At 35.5% G+C, this 15,517-nt stretch overlaps 4 protein-coding genes and 1 pseudogene across 4 annotated transcripts; 3 read left to right on the top strand and 2 right to left on the bottom strand.

Moving 5' to 3' along the window:
• The first annotated feature begins 2,403 nt into the window (after positions 1-2,403).
• On the top strand, positions 2,404-2,816 carry LOC120187028 (MYB-like transcription factor ODO1). The gene has a single exon (XM_039190825.1). The coding sequence runs from the start codon at positions 2,519-2,521 to the stop codon at positions 2,792-2,794; it is 276 nt and encodes a 91-aa protein (XP_039046756.1). The 5' UTR covers positions 2,404-2,518; the 3' UTR covers positions 2,795-2,816.
• On the top strand, positions 2,795-3,396 carry LOC120187029 (MYB-like transcription factor ODO1; the record flags this gene model as incomplete). The annotated part of the gene is made up of 1 exon (XM_039190826.1): positions 2,795-3,396. A coding segment is annotated over one exon (591 nt), but the record flags the coding sequence as incomplete, so codon positions are not given.
• Positions 3,397-8,150: 4,754 nt separating this feature from the next.
• On the top strand, positions 8,151-9,492 carry LOC120187106 (annotated as a pseudogene).
• Positions 9,493-10,635: 1,143 nt separating this feature from the next.
• LOC120187166 (probable calcium-binding protein CML13) lies at positions 10,636-11,377 on the bottom strand. The gene has a single exon (XM_039190946.1). The coding sequence runs from the start codon at positions 11,302-11,304 to the stop codon at positions 10,861-10,863; it is 444 nt and encodes a 147-aa protein (XP_039046877.1). The 5' UTR covers positions 11,305-11,377; the 3' UTR covers positions 10,636-10,860.
• Positions 11,378-11,759: 382 nt separating this feature from the next.
• Positions 11,760-14,075, bottom strand: LOC120187163 (putative transferase At4g12130, mitochondrial). Its single transcript, XM_039190944.1, has 5 exons — positions 13,538-14,075; positions 12,765-13,018; positions 12,500-12,598; positions 12,209-12,367; positions 11,760-12,131 (listed from the first exon to the last, which is right to left on the bottom strand). Exons 1-5 carry the CDS (start codon positions 13,960-13,962, stop codon positions 11,890-11,892), a joined length of 1,179 nt encoding a protein of 392 aa, XP_039046875.1. The 5' UTR covers positions 13,963-14,075; the 3' UTR covers positions 11,760-11,889.
• Between the last annotated feature and the right edge of the window lie 1,442 nt (positions 14,076-15,517).

The raw sequence follows: 15,517 nt of genomic DNA on the forward strand, positions 1-15,517 counted from the left end.
AAGAGTATTGATACTCCTACAAAGGTTTTGATACTTTATATAAGTATCGATACTTTTAAACATTCTGTTCTGCCTAGTTTCGATACTTTCTGGGAGTTATCGAAACTATGACCCAAAGTTTTGATACTCTTGAAAGAGTTTCGATACTCTTACCCAGAAAACACGATTTTACCCATAAATGAAGAACAAGTATCGATACTAACCCTATAGTATCGATACTCTACCTGAAGAAGTCATAAAACAAGCACGAAAAACTCTATTTTTGAATCCCAAAGTCCCCAGTGAGGTCTCCAAACGTTCTTAAAGTCTTATGTGATCCTAAGGGATCATAACTAAGGCTTAGAAACATGCTGGAAATATTAAACATAAAATCTACTATGGAAGGCTAATAAACATGCTCATACTCAACTTTCAAGTTAAATTTCTTTCTAATGATCCTACAACTTGTATGGAAAAGCTAATAGTGTGTTACCTGGATTCTTTGGATGCTATAGCCTCTCTCAAACAACTAAGAATCCACCTTTCTTTTACCCTTGGCTTTTGAACTATCTTCAACCTCTTTCACTAACAAGGTATTTGAAATGAGTTATTTACTAAACTAGAGGCTGAATAAAACTTAAATATATTCCCTATAACTCAAATCATTTCTTAAAATGGCTTAAATCACTTAATTTCTTAAAACCCATAAAAACCCGTTTTTGAAAATCTAAACCAAATCTTAAGATTAAAAGCTCTAGTAAAAGCTTAGGAAATGAAGAATAGGTTTCTTACCTTGGTTTCTTCAATCTAGGCTTGAAATCTCAAGGGCTTTCACCTCTTTGTTTAACTGTAGGAGAGGAAAGGAAGAAGAGAAGAGGAGATATTTTTAGGCTGATTATTTTCGTTGAATTCTCTGGAGAAGAAAATATTTATAGCCTTTGAAACAACTATGGGTAAACTACACTTCTAGTTCTTCTTCCTTTAACTTACCTTTAAAAACGCCACTAACTTTAGCCTATTGGGCCAACCTAAGCCCAATACCCTTAAGGATTGGTCTAGTTTAGCTTAGAAAATCTAATGGGCACACTTGACGAGTTTCGGGTTGACCGAAACTACTGACTCGAAAATCGAGGCATTACATTTAGGGATGGCAAACGGGTACAGTTCCGTGGATTCTGCATCGCACCCGCTCCAATTGGGGCGGGGATTGGTATAATTTTAGCGGGTAGTGGGCGGGTGTGGAATTATAAAGTGGTACCCGTCGCGGGTGGTAGGCGGGTAATGGGTTTGAGACATTACCCGCCTCGCATCCGCCCGCCCCACATCCATCCGCCCAGCTAAATATCCATTAAATTTTGGACCATTATGAATTTAGGTGTAATTTTAGAGACTAATTTATAAATTCTAATATTGTATAAGATATAATATGTAATTTAATCAAATATTAGGGATATTTAGTCTTTAATCTGATCTCTTCTTTAGTCTTTAATCCGGTCCTTATCGTAGTTGACTACTTCCGGAGACGGTTGAAGCATTAATGTGTGCTCAGAATTAGCTTTGGGCCGATATTAAAGGTAATATTATTATTTAGTTATATTAGTTGTCAAATTGTGCTTAATTATCTTATTAAAGTTTAGTTACTAACTTATATTTGTTTTACTTTCTATTATATATGTAGGTAGTAATGAATTTAAATTGGAGCGCTCTCAATTGGAGGAAATAGAGAATGATGATTGTAATACTGGAGTATCAGATGTCACAAGTATTGCCTAAAATTTTAGAATGTTGTGCCAAAGACAAAAGCATTATGTGTTTGTCATTTATGTTTCTAGACTTTAATTATGTCTTTTATTATGGTGTTTTATGTACTTTAAGATCTATATTAACACTTAACTCAGATAATCCTTGGATTATTTTATTATGTTTCTTAATGGACTTGTTTTTTTATGTTAGTTGCTTATGTATAACTTAAGTTTGATGTCAGGCAGTTCTAGACGACTACGTCGCTAGTAGGTAGTGGGTGTGGGGATGAATTTGAGAATGTACACGCGTGGGCGGGTGTGGATTTGAAAATTTGTACCCATCATGGGTGGTGGACGGGTGGTGGATTGAAAAATATTAGATGGGTATGGGGATAGAGGAGGGAGTATTTGGACCCGACCCGCCCTTTTACCATTCCTAATTACATTCGCTCCCTGAAATTTTATAAGTCAAGTTCACCCCTCCTGAAATTTTAAAAATTCAAATTCACCCCATAACATAAAATCATACATCCGTCCATATGATACTTGGACTCTCCTCTCCTGTGTAATTTCTGAATTATGTTCATATTTACATATGTTAACTTGGTTAAATCACATAATCTCCAGTTTTAAAAAATTATATATTTATATATATTGGCCTCTGAAAGCTGCTCGAGGACTTTATATAAAGGGGTGTGTGGGGCTTTTGGGTATTTACGGGTAGAGAGTTGGCGAGCTTGATTACATTTTATTACTTATTAGTGATAATTTAATTTGTGTTCAGTGCGACTAAAGTTATGGGGAGGAAGCCTTGCTGTGACAAACTTGGAGTGAAAAAGGGGCCGTGGACAGCTGAGGAAGACAAGAAACTCATCAACTTTATTGCCACCAATGGCCAGTGTTGCTGGCGTGCTGTTCCCAAGCTCGCCGGCCTCCGCCGCTGTGGCAAGAGCTGCCGTCTACGGTGGACTAATTATCTTCGCCCTGACTTGAAGAGGGGCCTTCTTTCCGAGGATGAAGAACAGCTGGTCATCGACCTCCATGCCCGTCTTGGCAATAGGTTTAAATTTTAATCATCTCGTTTTCTAGCTAAAGCAACAAAGGAGACCCTGAAAATCAAACTTAATAATGGTTTTGTTCTTTTGTTTGTCAGGTGGTCGAAGATTGCATGCAGTTTGCCAGGAAGAACCGATAATGAGATCAAGAATCACTGGAACACACGCATCAAGAAAAAGCTTCTTAAACTGGGAATCGACCCGGTTACTCATGAACCTTTGAACAAACAATCCAAGACTGAAGAAAGTTGTTCCCATGCTGAAAATTCTGCGGATAATAATGTCACCATCTCTTCGGAGGATAATTCTTCCACTAATACTACACCAACTGAGAATTGCTCGACCAGTGACAACTCCACTTTGTTAGACAGAATCTGCAACGATGAATCTTTGTTGACGAGCTTATGGCTTGATGAACCTCCCCTGGTTGATGCTTCATGGAACTTTGCCACACCAGCAGCAACAGAAACTTGTAATAATGAGACAAGCTCGCCATCATTGGAGGATAGCATCGCATGGTTGCTGGATTGTCAGGATTTTGGGATCCATGACTTTGTGTTAGATTGCCTAAACGACAATGAATTAGACACCAGCAAAACAGTAGCTTGATCACGTCCCCCCATAGTAGTGAGTAAAAAACTGTAGCTTAGAGAAACATGTCATCTTTTACCATTATAATCATTTTTAGATAAACTAAGAATATAGTCACTTAATTATTCTCATAATTCCTATTTAGTCACCCAACTATATATTTTTCAAAATCATACCTAAAGTTACGTTTTGATTCCGTTTTAGTCATCTATTGTTAAAAAATTAATGGTGATGGTTACGTGTTACCAAAATATAATATCACATCAGCAATTCTATTTATTTTTTCAACATTATGTGATTAAAATAAAACAAAAACGTAATTTTAGATATGATTTTGAAAAGAAATAGTTAGGTGACCAAACTGAAACCGTAGAAATAATTAGGTGACTAAATTTGAATCATACAAATAATTAGGTGACTAAGTACTTAGTTTACCCATAGTTCTTTAGGTTCATGTACTTCCTTTTAGGTCGTCGTGTTGATTTTTAATGTTATCTGTATATTAATTTCAGAATATTGTTGGACGGTCGAATGTAAACCTCGCTTCTTCAAAGGTTTCTTACCTACCACTTCAAAAGTTATACCGACCCTCATATTTCTTTTAGGGTGTGTTTGGTTCACGAAATGTAAAATTATCAATATGAATAAAAGATTATCAGGAAATAGGATTACTGTGAATGTTGTATTTTGTATTTTGTTGGTTTAGCAGGAATGTAAGATTATCGTGTTTGGTTAAAGGAATAAAAGATTATTGGAATGTATATTTGACCAAATTGTCCTTATTATATATTTGTATAATATTACAAATTGTAAAATATTTATATATTTTCTTTAAAAAATTAAATTCATAATATTTATATAATTTTTTTACAAAATTAAAAATATAAAAAATGTTTAATGAAAGGGTAAAAAAAATTAACCCCTGAACTTCATATAAAATTTTAATTATAGATTTTTTTTTGTAAATCTAAAATAATTTAAGGATAAATTTGTAATTTAACCTTCGTAGAATTTTTATTATTCAATGACAGAAGAATGATATTTTTGAAAAAAAAATAAAAATTTAAGGGCATTTTAGTCCAAAACGCTGGTAATGTTACAATACCTAAGGGAAGGGAGGTAATGACATTCCCGGTAATATATCCCAAAAAAATCTACTATTGATAATAAAACATTACCGGGAATAAGATTCCCGGCCAACCAAACATGGGAATGTGGGATTCCCATCTCATGGAAATCCCACCATCCTTGAACCAAACACCCCCTTAGGAATGTGAGAATATTAAAGAACTACGTAACTAAATATGTTAATTTTTCTTAATATTTTATTTTAGACTCAACCGAAAATATTAAAAATTAATATTTTAAATTACATTCAACTAAAAATATTATAAATTTTATAATATTTTTAATTACACCCATTACCAGTAATTCTTTAATCTTAAATTAAATTATCGTGATTCTCATTTCTTTGTTATTCAACCAAATAAAAAATGTAATAGAAAAGACATTGAGAGAAGATAGGGACAAAATGGGCATGTGAAAGTGCTAGTAAGTTATTGTGAATGTGAAAACATATATCTTTAGTGTGAAAATGAAGGCAAAAGAAGAACTAGTTTGTTGAAATTTAGAAGAAATTAACAAAATTAAGCTACAAGTTTATTTTGACTTATTATGTAAATTAATATATACACTTGACTTTTTATTCAATTTAATATTTAAATATTATTATGCCTTAAATTGGTGTTTGAATTTTAAAAGAATAAATTAATATTTGTTGGTAATATAATATTGTAGCAATCAATTAAATTATTGATATAACATTGATCGTTTAAAAATAGTATTTCATTAAGTATAATGTGTCACAATATGATTGGTTATTAAAATAATTTATTATTATCGCATATCAATTTTTAAAAAAAATTAAATTTCAAATAAAAAATTGATAAAAGAAAAATATAATGCATTCAAATAACTGTATTGTGCTAATAGGAATAAATCTAGAGAATTGGATTCGTCTTATTTTATTTATATCTTTTATTGATAATATATTTTTATTCTTTTATAATTTTATAAATTCACCCACGTTAATGTAAAATTCTATATACGTCGTGAACACTAAAAACACTAAAAAAGGTTAGGATTTTTTTGGGAGAGACATAGGATTAGGGATCGAAACTAGGGATGTAAATGAGACGGGACAGATCGCGAGCTACTCGAGATCGACTCGGTCAAGGCCCGATAAATACTCGGATCGAATGGATTCGACTCAAGCTCGAGCTCGACTTGAATTCTTAACAAGCCAAAACGAGCTACTTGATACTCGACTCGAAAAGCTCGTGAGCAGCTCGAAAATATAATATTTTAAGATTTTATTTTTTTAAATAAATTATTAATAATATTAACATTTATGTGTTGATTTTTTTTAAAAATATAGTAAGATTTTTATATATTTAAGGTTCAAGTTTGATGCTTCAATCTAGTTAAGTTTAAGAATTTTTTTTCATTTCGAATGTTTTTGAGCTGCTCACGAGCTTCAATTCAGAATTTCGAGTTCGAGTCGAGCTTAAAAATTTTAAGCTCGCGAGTTTTTGATTCGAGTCGAGCTGCATTTCAGAGTTTTCGAGTCGAGTCGAGCTCAGCGATACTCGAGCTCGACTCGGCTCGTTTACACCCCTAATCGCAACAAGTTGGGTTGAGTTAAATTTTTGGTCAAGCTCACCTGACTTGAAGAATATGTATCCTCCACCTTAATCCAACCTGACTCGAAAATATACATCCTCTACTCGATTCGACCTGACCCGAAAATATATATCCTCCACCCGACTCTGACTCCACCCGATTTTAAGAAATAATAATTTTAAGGAAATTACATTATTATCTCCGGGTCGGATAGGAGTTTTTTCACCCTCCACCCGAACCAGATCTCATTACCTTAAAATATCCGACCCGAACTCGAGTTTTTAAAAAAAAAAAATCTAACTCTGTCGAATCGAAACATGTCGATTTTGAATTAAATTGGCATCCCTATGTAGTTGGACAATTTCCATCTATCCGAAGAATACTAATTGAATTAATATTATTGGTATTGAAAACTCGTAAAACTTACGAGTTGAAGTGGACTTAATTCAATCTACCATGTCTAGAAAGCAAAGTCTTAAAATGTCAAATTTAAGACGCACTGTAATGAGTTGAGACTCGTGTTTTGTTTATAGATTTGAAAAAATGAGTAGAATGTTGTCAAACACGGCATCGGTTTCAATGGTAAAGAAAGAGGTTGATGGGCTGCAACTGAGACTTTGTTGTTTGGTTAAAAGTTGAATAAAAAGGATTGCTAAAGCGTGAGCCATGAGGTCATCTCCTTATTTATCACATTGATTGTTTTCCTCCTCCATTCTTACACTTGTTGGGAAAGGGGACATGCCGGCTGACGTTTGTTAGATTTGGTGAAGAGCTGCTGTATATGGGCTACTAGGTTGAAGAATATCTTTCTTATTTATTTTTGCATGTCTTATTTTTCTCGTTTTTATTATATGTATTTCCCCCAAAAGATGACTTGGGCTTTGTATAATGAATCCAATAAGCAAAAATACACAACTCTAGCCCCATGACGACTTCTATTCAAATGGACCGTCTAGTTAAGAAGAAAGTCGGTCAACTCCTTTGTAAATCATGTGATCTCTGGAAGAGTTATATATGGTGTTTTCTTGGGCTATGTTAGGCACTCCCCCTAATGTTTTGAGCTCATAGATTTCATAAAGTAACAATGCTTATGTGGTTTCATGTGAATTTACAATCCAGATTAGCTCCAGCCTTATCAACCGGCTCGTGGGAGATGACGTGGAATGATACCGAATTTTATTGAAATAAAAGAATATATAATAGTCGAAGCCTTCTTTTGAATGTTATGTTTGTAGTTTATAGTAACTCAATATTCGTTAATAGATTTCATTTGTCTTTATCAAACTAGACGCTTTAAAGATGATGAAATGGTGAACGAACCAGAACAAATTCACAGGCTGGTTTGCAAAATAGATCTAAATACATCGACAGACAACCACAAATGAGAATCTAACCGCTGCAAGACCATCGACAATAGTAAACTAGATACGAGCAATGTGAGATTTTCCACACAATTGTATGTCTACCACAAAGGTATGCAAACGTGTCACAAAACAAAAGAAACGTATCACAATGGAAGAGTTTTAGTATGTCGAGAAGTCATACAGACATTCATAAAATATACGAAAAATAGGAAGTCAACCAAAATAGATTCTTATTAACAATAGAATAAAAACTAAATAAAAATAATAAATCACATCAAAATATGAGAAAATAATGATAAAGATGAATATCCACGATCGATGATTAACATTAAAACTAAAACTACTGTCGATAAAATCAGAAGAAAATAAAATTTGCGACCGCAAGTGAAAAAGAAAGAAAAATATATACGTTTCAAAATATATTATACTGAGCTCGCAGAGATAGGCAGCTAGCAGATTAAAATCGGCTGATAAATTGACATTGATAAAAACAAAGCAGCTTATCATAATGCAATAATATGTTACTGATAAGAATATCGTATCAATCAATATTAGTTAGTTATATAATTAAATAAACTCCACATGTAACCTTAATAGCTAAAGATCCCTCTCTTTTTTTTCATTTTTCATCAAGCACCAACACATCAGTTTTGTCTACGGTAGAAATCAACATTTTCCTTGATATGTAACACGAACACGACACCCAATTTACTTTGCTAACTCATTCTCCCTCTTCCATGGCTCTCTTTTACACCCTTGTTGGTGCTTTCGCCATCTTTTGGTTTACATGTGCGTACCTCAAATTCAAGGGTAAACCGCCACGCCACCAGGCCCTCGAGGCCTCCCCTTGGTCTGAAACCTTCCCTTCCTCCACCCTGACCTCCACTCCTACTTCGCCGAACTAGCTTCCACCTACAGCCCGGTTGTCAAACTTCAGCTTGGTAGCAAGATCGGGATTCTGGTGACCTCCACATCGGTGGCCCGTGAAGTGCTTAGAGACCAAGACATCGTCTTTGCCAACCGTGACATCGTCTTTGCCAACCGTGATGTGCCTAATACCGCCAAGGTTATAACCGGCGGCCATGATATAGTCTGGAACCCCCTATGGTCCTGAATGGAGGATGTTAAGGAAAGTATGCGTCATCAAGATGCTTAGCAGTGCTACTTTGGAGAAAGCATATGAGCTTCGCCGGAGAGTATTAGTACAAACTGCCAAGGTAGTAATCGTACAAGTTATCCTATTATTTTTAGTAGATATAATTGCACAAGAGATCTTATTCTGATTTGGTCACTAGACTAAAATATTCCATGTTAGTCTTTTTTCCTCTGTTGTGGGTTACAATTGTTGATTTTCACTGATTAGGAGAACAAAATTTTTCCTTAAACCATAAAAGTAACGAAATTCATAGAAACAAAGTTTAAATGGATCCTTAAACATACATTTAATGTTGGACGGGATATGGTGGTGGGAGGATCATACACATCGTCCAACTCAATTGAGTTTACAATGGCTGAAATCATCAGCAAACCAGAGGTGATGAGAAAAGCACAGCAATAGCTGGTTGAAGTAGTCGGGAAAGATAACTTGGTGAAAGAATCCCACATTCACAAATTGCCATATCTACTAGCAATAATGAAAGAGTCGTTGCGTTTGCACCCAATTCTACCTCTACTAGTCCCTCATTGCTCCAGTGAACCCTGCACTGTCGGCGGCTACGCTATCCCTAAGGGTTCAAGGGTGTTTGTCAACGCCTGGGCAATTCACAGGGACCCTTCGATCAGGAAAAATTCACTCGAGTTCAACCCTAGCAGGTTTTTGAATGGGCAATGGGATTTTAATGGAAGTGATTTTAGTTATTTTCCTTTCGGGTCCGGTAGAAGAATCTGTGCTGGAATTGCAATGGCTGAGAGGATGGTGTTGTACTCGGTTGCCACACTGTTGCATTCTTTTGACTGGAAAGTGCCTGAGGGTAAGAAATTAGATCTTTCTGAGAAGTTTGGGATCGTCTTGAAGTTGGAGAATCCACTTGTGGCAATTCCAACACCAAGATTATCAGATCCATCTCTTTATGAATAGCAATTTTAGATTCATTTCCAGAAAAAATGAAAGGGAGACGTTTAAAAGCACCTAACAAAACGCCCTGCATCTACTTTTGCACATTAAAAGCACCTATGACAATCCATTAAAATAATGGATCATGCATCACAGCCCCACAGGCCACAGCTTTATTAAAGCTGTCAACCAAAAGACTAACATAAGCTGGCAGTGCATTCTTTTCAAGTATTTACACCAAAGGAAATTGACTCATCTGGCAACATGATTGCTTAAACAAGGTTTTGAATTATCCATCTACAACAAATTTATTGATGAGGGTGGTGGCCTTTGGTCCTCCACTCAACTACACTTTTCTGCAACTATCAAAAGTTAAAGTTGGATCCCAGAATCTAAAGAAGAAAACCTCATAGCAAACCCAACTTAGACTGAGGCACATAATATTTAAAGTACCATTAGTCTATTACCAAGATCAGTAATCAGTTAGCATTGAGCAAGAAGCCATACCACGATCAAGCCAGGATGGCTGAAAGTGATCACCTATATGCATTGCTTCAAATCACTTTTAAAGTTCTTCGGAACTCAATGCTATGCAATAATAAGATAGAATGATAAAAGACAGATTTATAAAAATGGGTATGTGGTTATATGAAAGATTGGGTTAGGGGGGAGGACTTTCATACAAATATCAAGAATTACCATGTGATCTAGCAAACAAGGCTCATTGGATTCAAGAGTTTCAATGCAAACATCAATCCTCCTCTCCGTGAGGACAGAAAACTAAAGATAGCAGTCAACTATAATTCAGTCTTCCATTGGCAGCGACTACGAGACAGTATCCTAGTCTCAGTCTGGTTTCATCTTAGCCTTCAGTAATACTATCCTTTATTCTTACTTAAATCAGCAATTCCCTCTCATTTACAACCTATTCTTGGCATCTATTACCTATTGGATAACTGAGACTAAACACCTCTCCTCGCATTTCACCAATCAAGATTAATCATCTAAACACAACTGACAATGAGAATGCAACGACTATTCTACGTACAGAAATTTATTTTAGAATGTTAAGAGACATTTAAAAGACCACTCAGGCATAAATAATTGAAAGGGCAACGATAAATTTGTTGATCAAAAGCATGGTGGTAAATATAGATATTTATAAATAAAAAATTAAACCAAACACAAGAATATTAGTATAGCAGTACATAAGTTTCACACAAACACCAAACAGATTCTCTAAGAAAGAGTGTTACCATTACTTCCAAAGTTCACACAGAAACAGAGAAAAATATTGAAAAACGTAATAGCCTCCACCGCATAAAACCCTAGCTTCCTCCAAAATAAAAGAGTCATCGAAAAACAAACAAACTAAAAATTAATGATGGCGTTTCTCACTTGGCGACCATCCTGGCAATAAAATCCTCGTAACGGATCTTCCCATCAGACCCGACATCGACTTCCCGGATCCACTCATCGAACTCGGAGGGCTCCAGCTTTTCTCCGATGCTAGTCAAAATATGTCTCAGATCTGCAACGGCGACAAAGCCGGTGGAGTCCTTATCAAGAACCTTGAAGGCATCGCGTAACTGCTTATCGAAGGGCTCAGATTTCATGTGCTTGGACATGAGATCTAGAAAGCGAGCAAAGTCAAAGGGTGTTGTGAGCTTCTCTTCAGCGACGATAGCTTTGAGCTGGGCTTGGGTTGGGTTGCCGCCGAGAGACCTCATAAGGATCCCTAGCTCCGATGGAGCGATCTTGCCGTCGCCGTCGGTGTCGAAGAGAGTGAAAGCCTCCTTCATAGAAGAGACTTGCTCGTCGCTCAGATCCTTACCCATTTTGATTTTGTATACGCCCTGAATTTGACGGAGGAAAAAAAACCCAAGAAACGACGGGAAATGTTTTTTTTTTTTTAGTAGAAATGAGAGGACAGAGGATATGATGGTTAAATGGTGTACCGTATACACGAAGCGATGCCGTTTTTGGAGCTCTTACCGAGAGAGATATTTGTCCCATCCATTGTTCTATGTGTGGTGGATCATTGGAAATTGGAAATGGATCCGCAAATCCACACATGAACATGATTTCATTTTATTTTTTATCATTAATAATTTCAAAATGAAAGAAACAAAGTTCAGTTTAATAACAAATTATTATTTTCGCTCCAAAATTTATAAAAACAATTTATTTTAATATTAAAAATAAAATAAACATAATAATATTCTAATAGTAAAAAAAAGGTTACAACAGCAGCCAAACTAGTCTGACATTAAGTTCAATAACACATCTCTTGGAGAACACCTCCTTATTACTTTCATTTTCTTTAGTAATAAGTTCAAACAAGTCGTACCATTGCTTATAACCGTGTGAGGTGCCCAAGCCGACCGATGGCCCGAACGACCATCAAATTCAGGTAAAGCAGTTTATGCTGTGGCGGCATCGGTATGTTGTTGATCTTGAAACCATTCTGCAGGCCACCAATCTGGTCTAATTGCCATAACCTTTATATCCTCCTGCCCCCGTATCGCCAATGTATCTTTGAAGGCATCGTCCAGCCGTAAGACACCCATCCCACGAAAGCCGAGTGCAGTTGTCACACTCCCTAGCTTCTTACTCGAGACTGTGCTGACAATTTCTGAACCAGGGGTAACTTTTCCCTCAACCTCTGAAATAATAGACGGGATCAAGATGTGTTGTTGCAAAGGTAGTTGAAATTATCAAAGTCCAGAGGACAGAGTGTACCTTTTCCATTATTATCGATAAACTTTAAAGGAAGCAATCGCTTGCGAATAACCCCCCTGTGGTGTGTACGAGCTATAAGTTCTTGCCCTACATAGCACCCTTTATCAAAGCTGATTGCGTTGAGACCAGCGAAATTGTATTCAAGTGGTATTGCTTCCCCTAAAAACATAATAACAATATCACAACTAAGGCCAGACACAATCGGTTAAGACTTTGAAAACGAAAGTGAAACATCCTATAACATAATTCAAGAAACTTAAGTACAATATTAGGAACAAAGCAAAAAAACACCTTTTGGAATTTCAGTTGAGCCTTCAGCAACTCCCTTCTCTAATCTCCACATAAGGTAATTCTCTTCATCTGTTTCTTTATCAGACTCGACAAAAGGTGCTGCAACAAAGAAAAGAATATGAATTTGTTTAAGCAATAGGTGAGTTGCATGATTTCTTAAGAATCAATAAGATTCTAAATCGATTATTATCTCGAAGCCATGACTTGTGTTAAAAAATGTAGACAAGAATAAATTTCAGCAGCAACAAAAGATTTGTGAACTCACGTATTGTACCAGACCGAAAAATCCCCCTAAAACCTAGACAATCTAATCTGGGATCCTTAAACCATTGGCATCCAACAGCACTGCCATGTGAAGCTGACTTGCTCGAACTATCAACACCACTGCCCCAACCAACTGAAGCTGCCTCTGGTTCTTCAACAGCAGGGGTCTTTCCGGGAAGGTCACCACCGTATCTCTGCCAGCAAAGGAAGTCTTCTGCCACGTTCTTGATATCTACTTTAGACCTCAACCGGTATCTGCAGCACCAAATGTAGCATATACCAAGATAACCATTAAGAGGAATTCCAAATTTAGCTTTACTGTAAAAGACATACACATCAATTTACTATAGCCAAATGTCGTAAAGAAAGAAGAACATTTTTAGATATATCTCTTCAACAAGCCATTTTTGAATGAAACAGCAACACCGCATAATTCATACAGATTATGGATTTAACAAATAACAGAACTCTGAAGAAATGCAAAGACGCAAAGACTAATAAGTTATCTGATATAAAACTGAACACCAATGTTTCAATTCAAGCATATTCTCAAGCAAAATTTCTAATGCCACAAGCAAATTTATACATGGCATTAAAGGTCCATCCAGAATTAGGAAACACAAAAGAAAGCTTTTCTGAATTTAACCTGAGAATGAGATATTCTAAGTAAACCGAATGCAGAAGATGTAGACAACAGAAAATAATTATTTAAAAAAGAATATTACAACAACAAAAAAAATCATTTGAGAGAATAATTAAACTAAATATACCCACTTCTTAAGAGTTGCCAACAACTCATCCAAGATCGAGCTATCAACATCAGCCAAAATCTCCACCGACTCACCACACCCGCTACCTGGACCGGACCCAGTTCTGTCCAGCTTCTCCTCAGGCCGGGGCGGCCTATACAAGAACAAGTCATACAAAAACCTCCCTTGAGGCGACAAAAGAGCTGCATACATAGGAGGAACCACGACCGAGGCCACGTTCGGTGTTGGAATGGGGGAGTTCCCTTCACGTGGGGGTTCACCAAGCCTCCGTACATCGTTAGATAAAAGACCCTGAAGGAATTTGATGGTGTCGGACCCCGAGAACCGGATTACGGACCGGGATTTTAATTGGGAGCACAGCGGACCGGCGTTTTGGAGGTTGTGAAGGCAACGATGGTGAAACAGAAGCGAGGGTCTGAAACGGTGCATTACAGAGTCGTTTTGGACTGGAGATTTGGATTGTTTTCTGTGAGGGTTTAGACTTCGAAGAAATGCCAGGAATTTAGAGTTGTCCGGCTTGGGAGATTAGGATGATCGACACGTGGGTGCCGTTCGAGTTTTCGGTTCGTTTACACTGACACGTTGATGTCGTTGTTGATGTCGAATTCGGGATAGAAACTTGGGCTTTCACTTTACGTATGTAGCCGCTAACATTACAATTCGTTGGGCCTTTGGGTCTCACTCTATGTTCATTTAATTTGTTTCTCTTTTGGGTAGATTACGTGTTTAGTACATAAATTATCAATTTTGGTCCATTTTAATATATAAACTTTTATTTTTTTCAAAATCATACCTAAATTTTGTTTTTTGTTTCATTTTAGTACCCACCATTTAAAAACTTTAGTTTTTGTTTCATTTTAGTATACCGTTCAAAATTTAATGTTAAGTTTTGAACAAATTGAAAGTTTAGGTACTAAGCGCGTTAAGTTTTTAATTGTGGGTATTAAAATGAAATGAAAAATAAACGTTAGGTATGGTTTTGGAAAAAAAATGAAAGTTTAGATACTAAAACAGACCAAAACTATCAGTTTGTTACTAAATACGTAGTTTACCCCTTTTTAAGAAAAACAAATTTAGTTCTTAATTAATAGATTAAACTACGCTAATGCTCACTAAATGTTTGAGTAAGTTTCCATTTTCCCTACTTAAGTTTCAAAAGTAACAAATCATGCACTAACGTTATCAATTTGTAACAAATGATCACTCCACCGTTATCTTTATTAAATTGAGGACATGAAACCGTCAGTAAAAATGTTAATATTTAATTTTACCGTTAAAATATTGTTAAAACATCAAATAGGTAATTAAACAACAATTTTATATTTAATTTATCCCAAAAGCTTTCTAATTTTAAGTTTTTTTAACACCCTACCGTCTCAATTATATTCTAACCACTCTCCGTACAAAACAAAAATCATACTTAAATAAACTCTCATTTGTCTTTAAATATTCTAACCACTTTCCTTATAAAACAAAAACCATCCCAAAAGTATTATTTTTTGCATTAAAATTAATTGAATATGTGGCTTTAAATACCCATGTATTTGTCTTTACCGTAAAAACTTCATTTATCTATGCAGTGTAATTTTTGTTTTGTAAGGAAGGTGGTTCGAATATAGTTGTGGTGGTGGGGTGTTTAAAAAAATCTATAAATTACAATACTTTTGCGGTAAACCATATATAAAACCATTGTTTAATAACCTATTTGATATTTTAGCAATAATTTAGGGACAAAACTAAATATTAACTTTTTTATCAACAATGTCGTGTCATCAATTTAACCGAGATAATGGTAAAACTATTTTGTTATAAATTGATATGTTAGTGACCGTTTTATTACAAATCGATAGTTATTTTGTTACAAATTGATAATGTTAGTAATCATTTTATTGTAAATCGATAACGTTAATGACTAATAAACATTTTTAATATCCTGAAAGCTTATCCATGCAGGTTCTTCTAAAGCCTAAATCTTTCAGTTTAA

Source organism: Hibiscus syriacus, unplaced genomic scaffold, assembly GCF_006381635.1.
Source record: "Hibiscus syriacus cultivar Baekdansim isolate YM2019G1 unplaced genomic scaffold, ASM638163v2 tig00113722_pilon, whole genome shotgun sequence".
In the NCBI taxonomy this organism is placed as follows: Eukaryota; Viridiplantae; Streptophyta; class Magnoliopsida; order Malvales; family Malvaceae; genus Hibiscus; species Hibiscus syriacus.